This window comes from Cucumis melo, chromosome 8, assembly GCF_025177605.1.
Source record: "Cucumis melo cultivar AY chromosome 8, USDA_Cmelo_AY_1.0, whole genome shotgun sequence".
Lineage (NCBI taxonomy): Eukaryota > Viridiplantae > Streptophyta > Magnoliopsida > Cucurbitales > Cucurbitaceae > Cucumis > Cucumis melo.
The window spans coordinates 1730938-1750403 of record NC_066864.1 but is presented as its reverse complement, the minus strand read 5'-3'; the positions used below and the strand labels follow the sequence as shown (position 1 = coordinate 1750403).

Here is a 19466-nt window from a genome sequence, read left to right as displayed (position 1 = left end):
TAAGTTTGCATCAAAAGACAAAGTTAATTAGGAAAATCATCCCACCAACAACGAGACTGTTTTTCTTTATGAGAGACATATCATCAACCATTGAATTATAAGATCCTCAAATGTGATATCCAATTTGAGTACCTCCACCGGATAGACCTCAACAGAAAACTGAAGAGTAACGGCAGCAAGTGATTGGAATCTGTTCATCCACTGTAAACTGTACTACATCTTTTCTCTCTTATTAATAATATCAAATAGTATAGTTACATTATTCGGCGTGTACGTAGTTGCATTATCAAGCTACCTCTCTGTAAACTAACATCAATCAAATCAATGTGTTAAGTCATATTACTATTAATACCAAATGTGATTTTGTTATAGAATTAAAACCAAACATTGATAAAAAAACATATCAACAAAAATAAAATTTTGTATAATAAGAAAACCACACCCCATATGATAAGTTTTCAAGTTGATCTCTATTAGTGTATACTCCATGCATAAAGAACTTCTAGATGGAGACATGTGGTGTGGGCCATGATGTTATTAAATAGAGTCATTATTCGTAGTTGAACTACTCAAACTAGCTAGCTCATCCAATAATTTGTTAACCACAATTTTCATATAAGACATGGCATGACTAATTGCCCCCTCGATTATATTCATCCATCGTCGGTGGTCCAATATGGTGCGTTATACAAGTTTATATTAGTAAATATGTTAACTTGTTTTTATATGATTCAATTGATTTAATATGTAACTAATCAACTAAAATACAATAAAATAAAAAAAAAAACTACCCGAATTGATTTTCTTAGTTTAGCAAGGTGAAAGGTAGAAGATTCGAACATCTTCTCCAATAATATACTTTTACTTAATTGAGATATGATCAAATCTATAAAGTTTTTTTTAATACAACAACAATAATTAGAGTAGAGGGTTCAAACCACAAACCTCGTGGTTACCAATACGCTCGAATGTAATCATAAAGAATTTCATTTATTGACCAATTATAATAAACTTAATTCGTAAATGTAATTTGACTGCTTTTGACCGTATTTACTTAAAATCAAAAAAACTTATTGATAATGTTTACTTATATTATCAAAGGTCAAAGGGTAACAATTAATATGTAAAATTTACAATTATCATTACCTTTGCCTCTATCCGTGATGATCAAACAATAACAATAATATAGTAAGGTATCAAATTAACAAAATTTCAATTGAAACAATATTAATAATGATAAATATAGCTATAATAGTTATGTTACGATGTAATTTTCAGTCGCAATTAGATTGAGCAGTTTTATTTAGATCAATTTAAGGGATATAAAGAAAATAAGAAATCAAATAATTGCACAATGTCTCTTCAGACATTGGAGAAATAGTTGTAAACTTAAATTAAATTGACAAAAAAAAAAGAAAAAGAAAAAAAGAAGTTGTAGACTTTATAGATCCACGTAAGCAAAGAGCTAGATGTGCATATTCATCCACTTGAATTTTAAAGATTGATTTTGCAAACAACGTGTTGTAATGCGTACCCTTCGTACACATCCATAATTTCATTTTCATGGAATCATAAATAACCAAATTAAATACCTCCTTAATTCAAATAGTTAAAAAGTAACTTGATTACATCATTAATGACATCCCAACAGCATTATTACCCAAACAGTATTTCATGAAAATCCCATTTGATTCGACCACACTCGTTATAATAGCTACGTACAGCGCGGGTGCACCCAATTTTCCCATACAATCGAGTCAACGTTTGTTGCTCTCCCTGCGTTCAACTACCGTTCCTAATTTTCTCTTCTTTTTCTCTTTTCTCTTTGGATTTACAAAAAAACACCACTAATCTCTATTTTTCTTTTAAACATTCTACTTTTTGAGTCAACTCAGATCTAATTTTGGCATAATTAAAACGTTGGTTGTTAGAAGGTGGTTTGAGGTGTGACCTTTATTTTAATATTAGTTAGAGAATTTTGTATTTACATTGTTTAATATGATAATTTGGCAGAGCTGTTTTTGAGATTAATAGGAAAATTTGAGAAATTGGGTTTAGGTTGAGAAGTGATGAGTTTTAACGCGGAACCGAGTGGGAGAGAATGGGGCGCTTTGTCCACTCGGTTGGGTCCGAAAAAGACACCAAACAAACACCTTTTTTTTCCCCCTAATGCACATGACATGACCACCCACGTCATTGCCTACGTTTCCCTCTCTCAATTCAATCTTCTTTTGCTACTTCACCTTTTTCCCACCTCAAAACTTTCCATTTAACTATGTTTTATTTATCATCACAATCACATCTTTTGGTTTTCTTTTTTTTTTGTTCAGCCAAGAGTTAGAGCTGTTTCTTTTTTTCCTGTGTGCCGAGAGTGTACATGTTTTGTTTGTTGCAATGTATCATATAGCTTCATATTTTTACAATGCTGTAATATTGCTCACTAATTTTGTGTTAAGATAATCCATTAATTGTATAAGAAGCCAAAGCCTAACCAAAACTACATATTCTTTATATCAATTCATCCAACATGTATCTTAGGGGCTGTTTGGCCCAAGAGTCATCACTATTAGATTGGATTATGGTAACCCAACCCTTGTTTGGGGAAGGATTATTATAAACCCTTGTTTTAGGGTTATTATATTCATAACCCCTCTTCACTCTCTCTCTTCTTCTTAAACCCTTTTCAACTTTTCTACTCCTCATAATCGTGTCTCTTCAACTCTCCCATAAACTAACTTTCTAAACCCATAAAACTAGGTTTATCATAACACTAACTCTTCATAACTCAACCCTTCTTCCAAACGGTCCCTTAGAGTTGCTTTTAAAATGGTAGAGAACTCCTGTATCAAATCATTTTCCACGGTTTAATTAAGAAAATATTTAAGTATAGTAAAATAAACCAAAATATTTATAACATATAACAAAATTTTGAATTATATCAACGACAGACATCAATAAACTTTTATCATTTGTTTACCAATATGATTGATAGAAGCATATTAATGTCTATATGTGATATAATTTAAAATTTTGTAAATATTTTATTATTTTTTACAAATCTCCTTTGATTTATTGGTATCACTTAGTAAGCGAAAATTTAGAGGTTAAAAATTATCTGTCAATGAATATTTTATTTTTTAAAAAAATATACATCAATATGGAAAGATATCAACATCGTGCATCATTTGACCAAAGCGTATTACCAAAATTGTAGAATTAAAATTTTCTTAGTTAAACAACTTCAACTGATCTTCAAAATGACAATTTGTGGTGTTGGTATCCACTAAAGATTTCCATGTTTAATTGGGATTAGACTTTCATTTTCTACCCAACCAAAAGTTGGCTGCATCTTTAATCCAATTGATCATAAATTTGGTAATTAACAATTATAATTTTATCTCGAAAGATTTACTAGAGGCTAGAGCTGCCACATTTGAAAATTTTTATCTACGATTATGACTACCGAGAGAAGAAAATATGATGTAAATTTACACTAGTGCAATTGATTTATTTATTCAAACCAATATTACTAGAATATAATTAATGTACAAAAACATATAAGATATAATACAGATCATATTCTATGAAGCAAAAGAAACATATATAATGTATAAAAACACACTACATTGCATGTCTTGAAAAATTACGGTGTATTTTGGTAGCCCAATCAAAGGCATCCAATGAGATGGGTTTGTGATCCGCCTCCTCCTCGATTGGTTTTTTGCCTTTTAGTTTATCCTCATCGCCACTAACTGAAACAGCAGCCGAACAAGTGGTGGTGTTGTTATTATTATATTGTTTGTTATTATTGGCACCCGCCCCTTGTAAACGACCATTATAATAATCCACTGATGCCATGGGCGGCGCCGCCTCCAGTCTGAAAGATGGCGGCGAGTCAACGCCGGCGTCAACTGATGTACGCGGCGGCGACTGTGATGAGAAGTTGTAGTCGCAGCCATGTTGGCCTGATCTTCGCCTTCGAGCAACCTTTTTCTTCGCTCTTCCTTGCCATTTCCTCAGGCCTTCAACCACCCCCTCCGTGAATACCGTTTTCTTCATCGAACTCCCCATCTTTTTTAAACAAATATTATGATAAGTAACTGTACTGGCCAACCATATTTGTTTATTTTTTTTTTTTTTTAATATTTTATGTAAAATTTATGAACTGTTCATTTGCAAATTAATTTTGATGATTATAGACCAACGAAACTAAAAAATATAATGAAAACTAATGGCTCGCATTATAAAGGATTTAGATAATACTCGATATACATATTTTATTTGTCCCTCTTGTTCGCACTACCTTCTCATATCATCGTGTTTCTATTTTTTTTCCCCTCATTTTCCAGCATTAGAAGCTGAGCAAATTCTCATGTTTCTCCCTTGGCGATTCTCGCACTCGAGATAAATGGGTACAAGGCAAGGCTAGAAGCACGGGGTTCAAGGGTTCAATAATGTAGACGATGTCTACCCAGTTGGTGGTCTAAAGTACAAGCACAATCGACTATAAAAATCGATGATGAATGGTCAGACAGTGGCTACAAGCACGGGAGGGAGAAAATGAGGAAAGAACACAACGAGAGTGTGAAGGAAAGAAAGGAGCTCAATCGAGAGGGACAAAGAAAGTAAGATTACAATCTAAGGTAGTACATGACATAAGTAAAAAGGTTATAACTGTTAACTGTTAAGGAATCATGTAATTGGATCATACTCACGAAAAGCTCTACACTTTAGCCTAGGTAATGCATTCATGTTTGACTCTAATTGAAACAGTTCAGCATTCGATACTTGTTAAACATGTATTGATTCTAATTAGATGTATTTTTAAATTATTGAAATGATATATCATTTTTAAAAGCATTCTCAGAACAAATATTGGATCATTATATGAAGACCACAATTAAAATTTAAGAAAAGTTTTAAAAGCCTTTTTTTTTTTTTTTTTTTTTTTTTTAATGTAACCAAATTGGTTGATGAAAGGTGAGGAACAATTTAGCGTACTTGCCTGAGCTACAAGTGCATAGAGAGGGAGAGTAACATAACCACAAATGAACTGCACCAACACCCCCACAGAAACTCCTATTACCAAATCTGCTATCTCTCTTTGAAAGCACGATCTCAGCCCAAATTTCAGCTGCACTAAATTCAAGTCTATTAGTCGTTATACCATACTCCTCTTCTAATAATTAATCTTCCCAGAAAATTAAGCTATAATTAATCATACTTAGTACTTACCCATGCCCATGAAAAAAACGCTAATTGAAATGAGTTCTGCAAAAACAATCAACAAAACATTTCTCAAAATGTTTCATAAATAATTAAAAACTTTTAGAAAAAAAGAAAAAGATTGATTATTAGTATTATTATTCTTATTGCCTGGAAGAAAATGAAGTGTATGAAATAGAGAAGCAATTTGGGACGGCCCAACCAAAAATAATGGTCACTGGGCCTAACAAGCAGAGTTCCTCGTACGACATGAGACTTCCCATTGCTCTCCAAACACATCTCCGTCATAATCCCTTGTAATTTTGTCCCAACCAACAAAAGCATCTGAAAAGTTCATTAAGAAAAGAAAACGATTACACAAATTCAAATTCAAACCTTACAAAGGTTACGTAAGAAGTTGAATATACTGTTTTTCTTACTAATAATGGAATAAAGGGAAGCCATAGATAGCTGTGAAACCCTGCATGCCATCAAATTGAATAATGAACCTTTATCATTATTAGCTTCTTGCACTATAAAATAATTCAATCTCTTGTTTGGAAGAGAGTAAGAAAGAGGATATTTTGAGTGTTACCATGTGCACTGAAGAATATGAAGATTACAGAAAACACCCAAACCCACCAACTACAACAACAAGTAAAATCCACCCATTTTTAGAATTAGTAATATTTCCAAGATAATATATTCACATAAAAGGGTAAAGCCATTTATTACAAATTGATTCATTCACCTGATTCCCACGACCACACTGAAATCATTGTCTAGAGCTCTTCTTATATACTTTTGGAAGTCAAAGTTGGTTCCTTCTCCAAGATGAGCCTGTTCTGATCACAATAGAGAATGTTTAATTTTGAGAGATTATTAGGAATTCAAATTACTTGATTAACTTAATACAATCCAAGTTAATTACCGTAATGAAACCATGTCTAAGAGTGAGATAATCAGCTGCGGAGACAGATTCGTAAAATTGTCTAACAAAACAGGCCTACATTATTCCAAATATTATAATTAAAACAACATCTTATTTTTAATGTGGAAAACAAGATGATTTAATTGATTGATTATTAGAAACAAAAAAAAAGGGGGGGTTAATTACCGGCCATCGAAAAATGTGATGGTCACTCCAGAATTTGAGATGCCTCTTGCCAAAGGATGTTTGACGAGCAAATTGAAATCTTCTTGGATCTAGTAATTAATTATTGTCCCACACAAAACGAAAAACAATTGTCATTTGTCAATGGCCATGGTCCACCACCATTTAATCTTCCTTTTCTCTCTCCATTTTGCAACTAAAATTACAATCTATTATTCTACAATAGAATAATATATGACAAATATTTTGGTTCATAAAATGCTAAAACATTAGAATTAATTATTGGGCAAAAGTTAATTATATGTTTACCAGTTGTAAATTGATATTCTAAAGTTCTGGTTTTTGCTTCCCAAGACTGCCATCTCCTCATCTGCAATAAAAAAAAACATCATTTATTAACTTAAATTCCAAATTCTAAGCGATAAGAGTTTAACTTAATGATTAGTTATTTAAGTATAAACAATAATATGGATTGCATTTAAAGTTGGCATGCAAGTTGAAAAAAGTATGTAATTAGTCCAATAAAATGGAATTTGAAGAAGTAGTCAGAGGATTTAATGAAGAAACATAATTGAGGATAGCGAAGTTTTATGTGTAGCCATCTCAAAAGTCTTGGCCCAAAGAAATTTATGTAAAATTCTTAATACTACCCTACACTACGCGTAACTTTCTCATTTGAGATCAAGTCTATCGTCAACCATATTTTCTTTCACATCTTCTTCAATGACCTATATATCCATTTTTTTTTCTTTTCTTTCATTCAATGGCTAAATTAATTGAATTATGTTTCGATTCTTCTTTCTGTATTAATTTTTATTAAATATCTCTAAAACTATGACATTTGTTTCTGAACCATGAATTTTAAAAAGTTTTGTCACGATGAAAGTTTGTTTCATCGTTGAAATCTTTTACAATGAAGTTCTTGTGAAAAATTTATGTTTACTTATATATTGGTTATGTGGACAAATCAACACATATGTATGGTTCACAAATGCCGTATGTGTTATTTTTGTAGGCAATGTTTCAATTTGTTTGTATATAAACTAAATATATATGTGTGTGTGTGTTCTTCTAAATGGAAGTGTGAAAATAGGAAGACTTAAGAAAGTTGTTTTGTTTGTAATAATGAAAAGAAAAAGAGAGGAAAGGAAAATAGGTACCTTGGCGATTCCAAGACTATAGGTGAGGAGACTGGAGAAGATATGAACAAAGGCTAAACAAATGATCAAATACTTAACTTGCTTGGCACCATCTCTGGACAGCAATGAAGCTTTCCCCTGCAAATTACCAAATTAAAACAGCACAATATAATTTCAAATTTACATTATATTATAATACTAATGTCTTTGTGTTGTGTATGAATTTTAGTTAAATTAATTTACCTGTGAATCACACTTGGGTTCTTCCAAGAAGTAAGTGGAATTGAAGTTGATAGTGGGACAGGGCAGAAATTTGTGATTCAAACTCTTAGGAATGCAAATGTTAGCAATTCCTTTCTCGCTCACCGTCAATAACAGCGATACAAATCCCAAAAGCATCAATTCTATACAAATATATACACAAACATATCAACCACATAACTTTTCTTATACAGAGAATTAAGGTAGTTAATTAACTAGCTGGTTAGTAATAATAAATATATTATTCAATTTAGAGAGCACACCGGATTTGATATTGTCGAGAGCTTGCCTGAGGGATTTCCTTCTTTTGATGCTGAAAAACTGAAAATGAAATAACGTGAAGAAAGAAGAAGAAGAAGAAATAGAGATCAGGTTTAATTTGATTCGGTTGTTGGGCGTAGTATAGTACCCGTTTGACAAGAAAGTGAAGCAAATATTCTGTGGAAATGGAAATGAGAATCAATAGAAAACAGACAGTGGCCACTGCCCATGTAGGGGTTCGTTCCAAACTCGCCATTTCTTTCCTTTCTTCTCTCTGCTCTCTTCTCTCACCACACAGCTCCTAATTCAAACAAACTGGACTCGGCTTTAGTATAATCCATATACCACACCACACCTTCCACAGACAAGCAAATGCAATATGGAATATATGTGTGTAATATATATGACAAATTGTCTCAAATACCCTCTCCTTTTTGTTTATTAACCTTTTTTAATATTTTCTAAAATTGAATGCTAAAAAACTTATATTTTGGAGATATGATGAAAAATTAATTAAATCTTAATTATTTCGTTCCTGAGGTAGAAGAGTTGATTGAAGGTTATTTCACTTCTCCATTTTATACTGTCATAATATATTTTACATAGTTCATAAGGTTTATGTTATAATATTTGAGGTCGATGAATTGAACCTCTGATTTATCAATCAAAGAAAAATATGCATATTAATCAAGTTTGTTTTAGTTTCTAGTTAACTTAGTTTGAAAAAAAAATTGTAATTTTATAATATTTTTGAATGAACCTTGTAACTTAAATAGTAATTTATTATTAGTCCAAAATAGAAATTTGAATGGTCACATGGATTTAAGTGGCATCCTCATTCTTGTAATTTCGATATTTGTCCGACTTTTAAAACAACCTTGGAAACGACCAATCGAAAATAGTATTACAATTTACCAACTTTTGAAAAAAAATAGCAATTTCCCTTTTATGAAAAAGAATAAATGAGAACATTATGGAGTATTTTCTTATATGATTAGAGTAATTTTACCATTTTGAGAGTTGAGAAGACTAAATGTGTAATTTAGATATATATTTATATTTTCAAATGATGAGTGTGAAATGGAATAATACGAAAAAGGATAATTAAGAAAGAAAGAAAAAAGAGGATGACGTGAAGAAAAGAAATAGGAATGAAAATGAAGGGGGTGACTTGTGGAATACTCAGAGAGTTAAGGGGAAAGAGGTAGCGAATTGAGCGGGGCGTCGTTCACAGCGTTTTTTTTCTCGTACGGACTACGGAGTCTGTCTACTTCCACTAATTGTCATACAACGACCCCTCACTTTTTGTTAAACTTATCAATTCCAACCCTATTTCCATTTTCCCATCATCTTTTCTTCAACTTATGAGTTAATGGCATCCCTTTCCTTCCATTTATTTCTTTCTTAATGTTTTTATAGAGAGTATAATGCAGATTTTGACGTCCAAAATGATGATTTTTTTTAGTCCTAACTCCGAGGTTAAGAAATCAAACTTCTAAACTCACTTTGAGGTTTGAAATGAAGAAAATTAATTATTTAAAAAAAACATGGGCAAGATTCTTCGTTTCTTTTAATATTACGTGTAATTTTCCTTTATAATGATTGAAGCATCTCAACTTTCCTTAAAAAGCTATAACCAAATCTCTAACATAACATAAAGTGGGTTTTTACAGATTATAGGTCTTTTCATGCCAACAAGTTTTGCCTCTAAAGTTTATGGCAATATTCGTGGGGGCAAAATCATATCATTACACCCTCCTTCCATCATAATATTTCTCCATAACTTAACTGCCATAACTTTTACTTCTTAGAACAGTCAGTCTAAACATTAAACAATACACAAATTACAATCTGAGGTACAAGATAAATAACAACAAATGGATATCATTACAATCAACACAAACCACCGGGTGTTCTTTTCGTTTGATGACACAATCCGAATCGACGCCGAAAAACTAGAGGATTTCAAAGGTGTTCAGCAACTGCACAAACGTTGCTTGTAATTCAAAACAACAAAATCAGGCAGTAGTCTTCTTTCCATTTTTTTTCTTCTTTTTTTGTTAACCCCAAATGTTCTTTGCTGCCCCCACAAATAAGTCAGACCCATTCAGTAGTAGGTATTGTAATTTGCAAGGTGGTACTGAAAAGCCCCCTGCATCACAATGCAGATCAGATTTATCAGGCTGTGACAAGCTTTTTTCAGTGGCTAATGCTTTTACTTTTTTATCCCACCTTTCTTTCTTTAAGAAACAAAAAAGATAATTAGAAGCTGAGTTATCTACAATAGCCTGATTGCAGAGGGGACACCTTTCAGAATTCAGGTATTAAATGTTGATGTCAAGTAGCGATCTTGAAGATTCAAGCATCAAATATGTTTATGCAAAATATATCGCCTCTACGGCACGAGCAGATAAGTTACTTACTTTGGTGCAGTTGCTTCCAACCACCTTGTTCATCAGAGGAGACTTCAAAGAACATTGTACTCCCATATTGGAAAGAACAGTGGTTGTTCCTGCATTGATGGGAGCTGTAGCTGGAGAACCTTTGTCGTCTGTATTCCCAACATTCTTCTCCTCTGTCAATGAAAAACCAAACAATCTACAGCCAGCTTTGCAAGTTGAAGGCAGATCTTTACTGACTGTAAACGCTGCTGATGCTGTCGTTGTTGAAGGATGTGATAGGCCGAGCTGATTCTGCTCTCCCAATGAAGTGGGACACGTGCCTTGTGGGATGAATTCAGTGTTCAAGCTATGGTCGGTCATAAATGTTGTCCCAGAATGATGGGATGTACTTTTGTTCATAATCCTCTGTTCTGTGAAATTGCCACGGTCATGTGAATTAAAGCTTTGAACAGGAACCATTGACTGCTGAAACATGAACACGGAAGATGGTGATGAGACTTGTACAGAAGGAATGGAAGACCGAGTGAGGAAATTTTCACACTGCATTGCCATGGGCCATCCATCTTTAGTCCTAGGCAATCGAATGCCGTTGGCAGGACCACAACCACCAGTTGCCTTAACTTCATTGGTGGCCACGGCCCTACCATAATAGGGACTTGGAAATATTTCTTGACCTTGCAAGACCTTATGGTATTGGAAGGATTCATCAAACACGATACCCCGGGAGGAAGTTTCGGAGTTGATAAGTGGGTTTCTTGAACCATTTCTCATCAGAGCTATCCCAGAACCATGTAAACCAGGGATCAATCTCCTCTTTTCAGGTGGACAACAATTGTTATTGTCACCGTCAGGGGGAGTACTGTAACCTAAAATTTCTTGACCTTGCAAGACCTTCTGGAACCTTAAAGATTCCCCAAAGTCTGATGCTCCAATCCCATCTGCAAGAAGCAACAGAAAGAACAAAGGATGGTAGGTGAGAGGATGACTGATTAAGCTTATATAAAGTAGTGTGCATGACAGACTCACTTGGAACTGGAAACTCTAGTTTTGTGGAAGAGAGCCCAATTCTGGTTCTTTTCAGACCAGGTGGAACCAAGTTGCTGGACAAAGAAACAGAACCAGACGGCTCGATCTCCCAAGGGGAAACCCTTCCATGCCTGTTAGTTTCGCCATCGTCCCACCTCACCTGAGAAGAAATCAGATTTGACCATATAGAGCATCAATGTTGAGCCTTTGCAATTATCAAAACTCAATAGAAAACCCAGGAGAGAGCATGCAAAACCATATAGTGAGAAATGCAAGAATTTCACTTCTATACAAACTGCAATAGCTCCAAAAACAAAAATCAAATACAGACTAAATATTCACATTAATGAAGAAGTGATTTTTTTCGGCTAAAGCAATTCAAGCAAGGCTGTAAAGCACCAGAACCCGGTTAAATCCTTCTGATGCCACAAATTAGACACAAGAATTGCCAAGTGAATACGTATTCTTCTTCAGTCAAACATCTATTTATCTTTTCAATTAATGTACAAAAGTTAATCTATTTACAAATGGATAAATCGAATATAGAAAAGCCAAGGCTAACCTTCTCTGTACGGCCAAGATAATTATGAAGTCCAGATAATACTAGCAGATAAAAATAAGATACTAGAAAAACAAATGCATTTATCTCTGACAATAAACAGCCTAGGAGAGTCTAAGTTTCATTAGAGAGATGCATTGGTATGCCAAAGTAGACTGACACTGGTTACAAGCATTTCCAATGTGATAACGACCATTTGAATTTTAATAAACTCAAAGAAAATTTAATATATTTGAACTCAAACTCCTATGTAAAAGGAAAACTTGGGAATGTTTCCTACCATAAGGGACCTCCACCTTGATCCTGGCCATCTGATAGAATCCACATCGCCAACTCCAGTTATATGTCCAGTGTGTCTGTGGATAAGTATGAAAAAAATATTAGTAAAGGTTTCAACCACCATACATTAACTCCAAAGCACCAAACCATTAATAGCAAACCTTCGATCTGCCCCATCATCGGTTTCAAAACTCAGCCTAAACCTCATTCCAACAGAGAAAGAATGGTTAATGCTCTTCAAGAACTTGTGAAAAGGCAAGACAAACTGTGAAGATGCAGCTCTGCATAGAAAAGCAATGAGACAAAATTCATTAGAATCATGCATGATGAAAGATCTTCCGCTTTCTATAGAATCTCTATATTATTTTGGCGAGAACTAACAGAGCACAGTTTTATGAATTAAAAAAATCAAGTGGTTAAGATACCTCGGATTGTAGCATACGCTAAAGGAACTTTTTGAGGATATCGCATTAACCACATCCATAATACTACTAGAGTTGAGCTGCTGACTGCAAATATTAGAAAAGGCAGAACCACTTTTAAGCTGCGCAGCTCTTCGAATCCCCAGTCTTAATTCACCATCATCACCCCTGTGAGTGAAATCATGTGATAATCATACACAAGGCACAGGGTTTTCTCGGCTTGAAATTTTACCAAAGTCCTAAATACCTAAGAAAAAGCACTGCATCTCCAGAAACAAGCCTTTTCTTGTTCACAAAAGCACTCCATCCAGTGGTCAGCAAATGCCTTCTAGGCTGCCCTGCTCAAACCAGATAGTTAACTCAGAAAAAAATACTAGGGAAAAAAAACTGCTGTAGTCAAGTAATCGAGCAAAAGGATTGGACTTTGAAAGTAAAAGGCCAAATATCTGAGAATTCTAAGTTATACCGCGATATATGTGCCTGAACTTCCATTTTAGCCCAAGGAGATCCTTGGCTACAAGCTCTTGTGAAGGCCTTTGTTGATTATAATCCTGAAGAATTCACACCACTCGAGATTGTTAAATAATCAAACGAAGTAACCAACGAAGCATATTGAATAAACTATAGATGTTTTAAAAAAAAAGTTGTAAACAATACAGAATGTGGGGGAAAAAACATAGATAGACATATATGCTTGAGCTTAACAATTACCAATGGCGGGAAGCAATCCTCAGCTGCACGTCTAGGGACAGAGAAGCCTCCATGAGTACTAGTGTCGGAAGCAGTAAGAGTCTTACAGAACATGTGGGGTGTTGTAGCCTTTTCACCTTCTTCAACATCCTCCTCCTCGCTGTCATTATTCATCTCTTCCTGCATCTTGTGCTCCATTTGCTGTAAAACAATAATGGCATTCAAAAACAGAAAAATCTCATCTGATTCACAGGAGCAGAAAGTGCAGGAAGAAGAAAAAAAATTAAAGATAAAACTTGTACTGTGCCCCAGAGAGTTCATTGAAGCTGAATGGTAAAGGAAGTATTAACATGACCAAGTGCTACAGTCTTGCTAAGGGAGCTTCAATTAACTCCCATTTCTTTTACCAGAAAACATTCTCAAATGACATCAAAATCAACCCCTTCAAGCTTCTTTCTTTTCCTTTCTTTTTTTTTTCCCTCGGACTGCAAACGATACATAAAAAATGCGGAAAGAGAAACTCACCTCGTTTTCAGGAAACAACGAAACCTGAGCATAAACCTCGTCACTCCCAGCTTCAGCCTGCTTTTAAAACCACATTTCTCATACCGTAAGCGATTTACCAAAAACCCACTCAAGTTGAGAAAGCAAAATTCCATAAATAGAAACTCATCCCAATTCAATTGCAAGAAATCAGACACAATCAGGAAAATGACATAAACAGATCATCAACATTACACAAAACCCACGCCCAGAAAGACAGAGAAGCAAACAAAATAGTCTTACATGAAGCTGAACATCAATGACGCGGCAGAGGATGTGAGGAGGGAGATCATAAGGCGTAGGCGGAAATTCTTGCATCTGTTCGAAGTGACCCTGCGGCAAGTAGACAACCAAACTCCCTTTCTTGGGCAAAGACGTGAGAGGGCCAGCACAAGCATGCCATAACTCCAAGCAAATTGAGGAAGTAACAGAAGGCGAAGGAGAGGAAGTTAAAGCAGAAGCGGAGGAAGAAGAAACAGAGGAACCAGCGGGAGAGGGAGATTCATCTTCTTCAGTAGTATTTAGATCGATGAGAGCACCCATTTGAAAGGTAAGCCCTAGAAGAAAGAAGAGGAGGGGTGCAGCAATGAAAGTAGAAGAATAATAATAATAAGAAGAAGAAAGAAGTGGTTAAATAGAAGCCTGAAAAGATGAAGGGTTTCAGAGAGTTTCAGGAACGGAAGAAGAAAGAGTGCGAGGTAAGAGGAGGTGGAGCTCATGCCTGCATTTTTAGAAATGGGTGCACCTTCGCTAATGCTAAAAGAGGGTCTTCCGCTCAAAAAACAACACACTACACACAGAGAAAGACCAGACCCCTTCTCTCTTTCTCTCTCTCACACACACATAGAAACACAAACACCTCTGTTACTCTCGACCCCTTCTTTCGTATTTCCCTTTAGATAGAGAAATGGGGTTTTGAGGGAAATCAAAATCAAATCAAGATTTGATGGGTTAATTAAAAGAAAAGTAAAGAAAGGAAATTGAAAAGAGAAAATGGGGGAATTGATATAATTTTGACCTCCCCTTTTCTTTGTTGTTTCTCTGTGTGTGTGTGGTTGTGCAGAGAGAAAAAAAAGAGAGAGGGAGAGAGAGAGAGAGACTGAACTGGAGCAGTACTGCAGCGGCTGCAATACTGCGACTGCAAGGAGTGATGTATGGCAGAAAGACGAAGAAGAAGAAAGAGAAAAGAAAAAGAAAAAGAAAAAGAAAAAAGAAAGTAGGAGTGAGTGAGGGCATTGGTTAGTTAAATTCCACCATTAAAATATCAGAAACTGAATAAACAGCGATTTGTGTACGGCTCGCCCGTATTTCCGGTGGGATGTCTATCCTGTCCCTTTCTACCTCCACAAATCTCTCTCATATCCCTCATCCCATCACCATTCCATTCCTTTTCTTCTCTCTCTTTCTCTCTTCTCACACTTTTAAAAATCTTTCATTCTATTTCTTAATCATTACTAATCAAGCTTCTACCTTTCTCTTCCCTCCCCCTTAATCATCATCCTTATTTTACATTCACTAACTTCTCCCCTATCATTCTCTTTCTATTTTTACTTTCCTTCTTTCTGTAATTACATCTTTGTTATTCAACCCTTCCATCCTTCAATTAGGCAAAACAAATACTTTTTTTTTTTTTTTTTGTGTGTATTTCACACTAAGTCCTTGTTAGACACTGCTATCTTACTTCTCGTAGTCTTTATTTCAACAATGTTAAACTGCTTGTTATAATTAATAATTTTTAACACAGTTTAATTACTTTAATTTTTTTTTTTTTTTGTCTAAACTAAAAGATTTTTGTTTTCAATGTCATTTGCTCTTTAATCTTCTTTTGAGAAGTTTTACTCCTTAATTAAAAGCGTCGAATTCATCTTGGAGAACGGTAGTATTTGTAATACAAAACCAAACTTTTCTTTGGTTAAAAACTATTCTCCCACGATAAGCTATAACTATTAAATTTTTTATACAATTAATAACGGATCATAACTTTTCAACTTGCCTTTTAGGTCCATCAAATTAACATCAAAACATATTTTATTCTCAACAAAAAAAAAAAAGTTAAAAGTTTTAAATGCATACTTTTACACTCTACCATGTTGGTTGAACAAAAAACAAATAAAAGAATATGAAATTATATGTTTCTTCTTCCCATTGGCTTGATTGAATTTCAGAAATCAAGTGCAGTTTTTTCTTTTCAAATTAAAAAACAATTTGTATTGTAAGGTTGATTTTGTATCAGTAAGCTTCTATTTTGTTGAATTCGTAGCATGTTTCCTTAAAATCAATTTTATGCCTCCTGAAGTACAAAAAGTAATTTTATTTTTGTTAGTGTTTAAAAGAATGTTTCTTGTACGTGATTTTTCTATTCTTGGTATAAAGTCAAGACTTTATTTATATGCAAATTGATTAGATTTGTTGGATAATCTACTCTGTCTTCTACATATTGGGTATAAAAGTAATTTTGAATGGTTCATTTTTCAAACTTTATATGTATCAAATGATCAATGAAAAAATGTGTATTACGGTAACATAGAAAATTATGTATAGTAATTGATGCTTTAATTGATTGGACGTGATTAATTATTACATGTTACCAATTTTATTTTGTTACTCTATAACATGTATGTAACTTCAGAATTCATGACTTTGAACTTAATTTTTTTTTAAAAAAAAAACAAAATTGTAGCTAGAAATGTCATGTGTTATGATTTCCTTTGACAAAAAGCAATGGACTATATATAAAACAGCGTAATCATTTCTATCCAATTAGGGGACAATATAATTAATTAGTGGTTGAGACAATATTGATGTTTGTTAGTTACGAACTTATTTAAACTTCTTTCTAAGATTCTTTTGCTATTTTGCTTACACCAAATTGTCATTATTACAATAGGGGATTAATTTCTGAATGAATGAGGTTAATTTAGCTTTTACTGCCCATTAATTAGCATTAATTTATTTTCTTAAGTACTAGAGAAACCTTTGTAATTTTAGCATAGTATTTTTATATATATAAAAAAAAACAATAATTTCGAAACTATATATATTTTTAATTGTAGTTCTAAAAACTTGTCTTGAAGCTTAAAAGTCATTAACAAAGTCATGGATTGAAGTGTTGTTTAATCAGAAAAATTATCGGGGGCCTTCAGTATTTGATTTGTTTGTTTTATTTCTTGAAATGGTTAAGCAGGGTACCTTTAAATTTTCAATTATTAAAAACAAACCTGTGATTATTAAATGGAATGTTTATAAGAGGTGACACAATAATCCCATAAATAAACCAGTGGGGCACAAAGCTTAAATGACTGTATGTATGTATGTATATATATATTGTTTTTTAAAAAACTTTGAAAAAGTGAAGAAAAAAACAAACAGAAAGTGATGAGAAAATGTCATTACTAGGATCAAATTCCAAATCTTCAATAGAACTTTGTTCGCTTAACCACCTCTCTCTTGTCCACTCTTTTTTTTTTTTTTACACTTTTATTTCATGCAGTATGAAAGTTGGCCTTTTGCTGTCTTTATAGAGTCCTCCAAAACAACCCCACATTTTGCCAAATTCAAAATCAAAATGTCAAATCTTGTAACAAATTAAAACACTAAGATGTAGTTGTAAAAAATGAGGGGAATTATTGGGGGGGAAGGGGGAAGGAATTAATAAAAAAGAAAAGGGGGAAGAGAGAAGAAATGGGAAAGTAAAAGGAAAAAAAGGGGGTTGTAGTTTGTAGACATTATAATTAGCAAAATTGATGTTGATTATGAAGGTGGGAATCTTTTTTCCCCAAAAGGAAAAAAGGGGCAAATTTGTAAAATGAGAGAAGGTGTGGACAAATGTGTCAACAGTAATATGAGAATGGCAGGTCCCTTTCAGAGCCATCAATTGCAATAAACCCAAACCACAGGGCTGCCTACCCACACCACAACCTTTTTATTTTTGAATTAATAGAATTTCGAAAAGAAAAGATTGGAATAGGTTAGATTAGAGGGAAAGATAGATATAGATAGATAGATAGATAAAAGATAGATAGGTAGCTCCATAACCCGGACAAAACGGGTTACAACTCAATGCCCAATTGGTCATCTCTCAGTCTCTGCTTTTATCCTTTACTGGAAACCCCCCCCCCCCCCCTTTACCCCCACGCGCGCCCTCCCCCCACCTCCACTCTCTACTGCTTACACCACTCATCTTTTTCTACCTTTCTCTTTTGCTACCTTCAACAATCTCCTATTTTTCCAACGGACATCATTTTAGATATTAATGCACATTATTAAAACTCACAGTTTACTACAAATTTGAGGTTAATAATCATCTATCTTAGTATCTTGGAATCTTCAATTTAGAGATAACAAAAAAGTGATTTTCTTTCCGTAATGGACATTTTTATTGTCTTACAACTCTATTTGATTGTCATAATGTTTTTCTCTTCTATTTTCTTTTGGAAATTTTTTGCTTTGGTTAAACAAATAAATTTTATTAAAAGAACAACATAGAAAATTTAAATTAAAAAAAAACAATAATTATCAGACAATACCTAAATAATTTGAATGAAAATGAAGATCACATTCTTATACTAAATTGCTAAATCCATTCTAACTCTTCCTCTAAAGTATAGTATAATAATGTAAAATGTCAAAACTAAATTGTTTTTGTGTATATAGTTTTTTCTTTTCTTTCTTTCACAATCATTATGAACTATACATATAAATAAAGGATTATAAAATATAAGATCAATAGGCAAATAAGAATGAAATGTTTTTTTAATGTTTATAATTTGTTTAATTCATAACAATGGAATATTAGTAGAATATCATGGCATATATTATAAAGATAGTTGTAAATATAACAATTATATTCAAAACATTGACATATAATAAAAATTTAAGAAAAATATCAATATTTACAATCTTTACGATTTTTTAAAAATGTTTTCATATACTTTGTTATTACTAAAATAATATTTGAAAAGACGAGAAATGAGAGGAAGATGGGAATTATGCAAACATTCTGATTCCTATTTTTTCTACTCTCATAAGTGAACAACTAGACAAGACATAAAAGTTGATGAGAGAGCCTTTGCCTAATTTTAAACACTACTCCATGCTTTTCCCTCTTTCTCTCTTAAAGTTTATACCCAAAACTGGACTAAGCTCCAAATTTCAATACATTTCTTCAAATTAAAATACAATTTCTTCATTCAATTCTCTCAAAAACACACCATACTTGGTTTTGACTACATTCTCAAATTTCCTCATCTTCCTTTATTTATCTATATATAATTTGAAAAATACCAATAAATTATTTTAACATACATATAAATGGAAGCATCACATTAATTATTTATGAGTCAAACTACTGACAAAATAAATTTTGTTTTTCTTTCAAGAGTTGTAATGAAGTAAAACCAATGTGTCATTCTGTGTTTGTTCAAAAGAAAGAGGGTCTGGTTGTTTATAGAGGCAAATCCTCATCAATGAGATCAGGTAATGAACAATGAGTCATGATGTAATGTAATAATGAGATATTTATGTTTTTTTGTTTTTAATTATAAAGTTTTGATTAATATATGTATT

At 33.2% G+C, this 19466-nt stretch overlaps 2 protein-coding genes across 6 annotated transcripts; both read right to left on the bottom strand.

Annotated features, from left to right (window-relative positions):
• Window positions 1-3478: 3478 nt before the first annotated feature.
• On the bottom strand, window positions 3479-8353 carry LOC103484488 (MLO-like protein 12). 2 transcript variants are annotated; one of them, XM_008441579.3, is made up of 14 exons: window positions 8129-8353; window positions 7983-8040; window positions 7702-7862; window positions 7480-7596; window positions 6629-6689; window positions 6323-6411; window positions 6137-6211; window positions 5957-6045; window positions 5801-5850; window positions 5646-5686; window positions 5377-5550; window positions 5236-5271; window positions 5006-5134; window positions 3479-4071 (listed from the first exon to the last, which is right to left on the bottom strand). In XM_008441579.3, the coding sequence occupies exons 1-14, from the start codon at window positions 8234-8236 to the stop codon at window positions 3622-3624; spliced, it is 1638 nt and encodes a 545-aa protein (XP_008439801.1). In that variant the 5' UTR covers window positions 8237-8353; the 3' UTR covers window positions 3479-3621. The 2 variants fall into 2 exon arrangements, with proteins under 2 accessions (XP_008439801.1, XP_050944546.1); XM_051088589.1 differs by lacking the exon at window positions 3479-4071 and having other exon boundaries at window positions 5004-5139.
• Window positions 8354-9597: 1244 nt separating this feature from the next.
• LOC103484487 (auxin response factor 3) lies at window positions 9598-15289 on the bottom strand. Of its 4 annotated transcripts, none has more exons than XM_008441576.3 (11): window positions 14145-15286; window positions 13884-13943; window positions 13380-13559; window positions 13135-13219; window positions 12916-13006; window positions 12672-12836; window positions 12408-12527; window positions 12248-12323; window positions 11409-11568; window positions 10404-11320; window positions 9598-10132 (listed from the first exon to the last, which is right to left on the bottom strand). In XM_008441576.3, exons 1-11 carry the CDS (start codon window positions 14442-14444, stop codon window positions 10088-10090), a joined length of 2199 nt encoding a protein of 732 aa, XP_008439798.1. In that variant the 5' UTR covers window positions 14445-15286; the 3' UTR covers window positions 9598-10087. The 4 variants fall into 4 exon arrangements, with proteins under 4 accessions (XP_008439798.1, XP_050944545.1, XP_016899371.1 ...); XM_051088588.1 differs by having other exon boundaries at window positions 13884-13940; window positions 14145-15285; XM_017043882.2 differs by having other exon boundaries at window positions 9740-11320; window positions 14145-15289.
• Between the last annotated feature and the right edge of the window lie 4177 nt (window positions 15290-19466).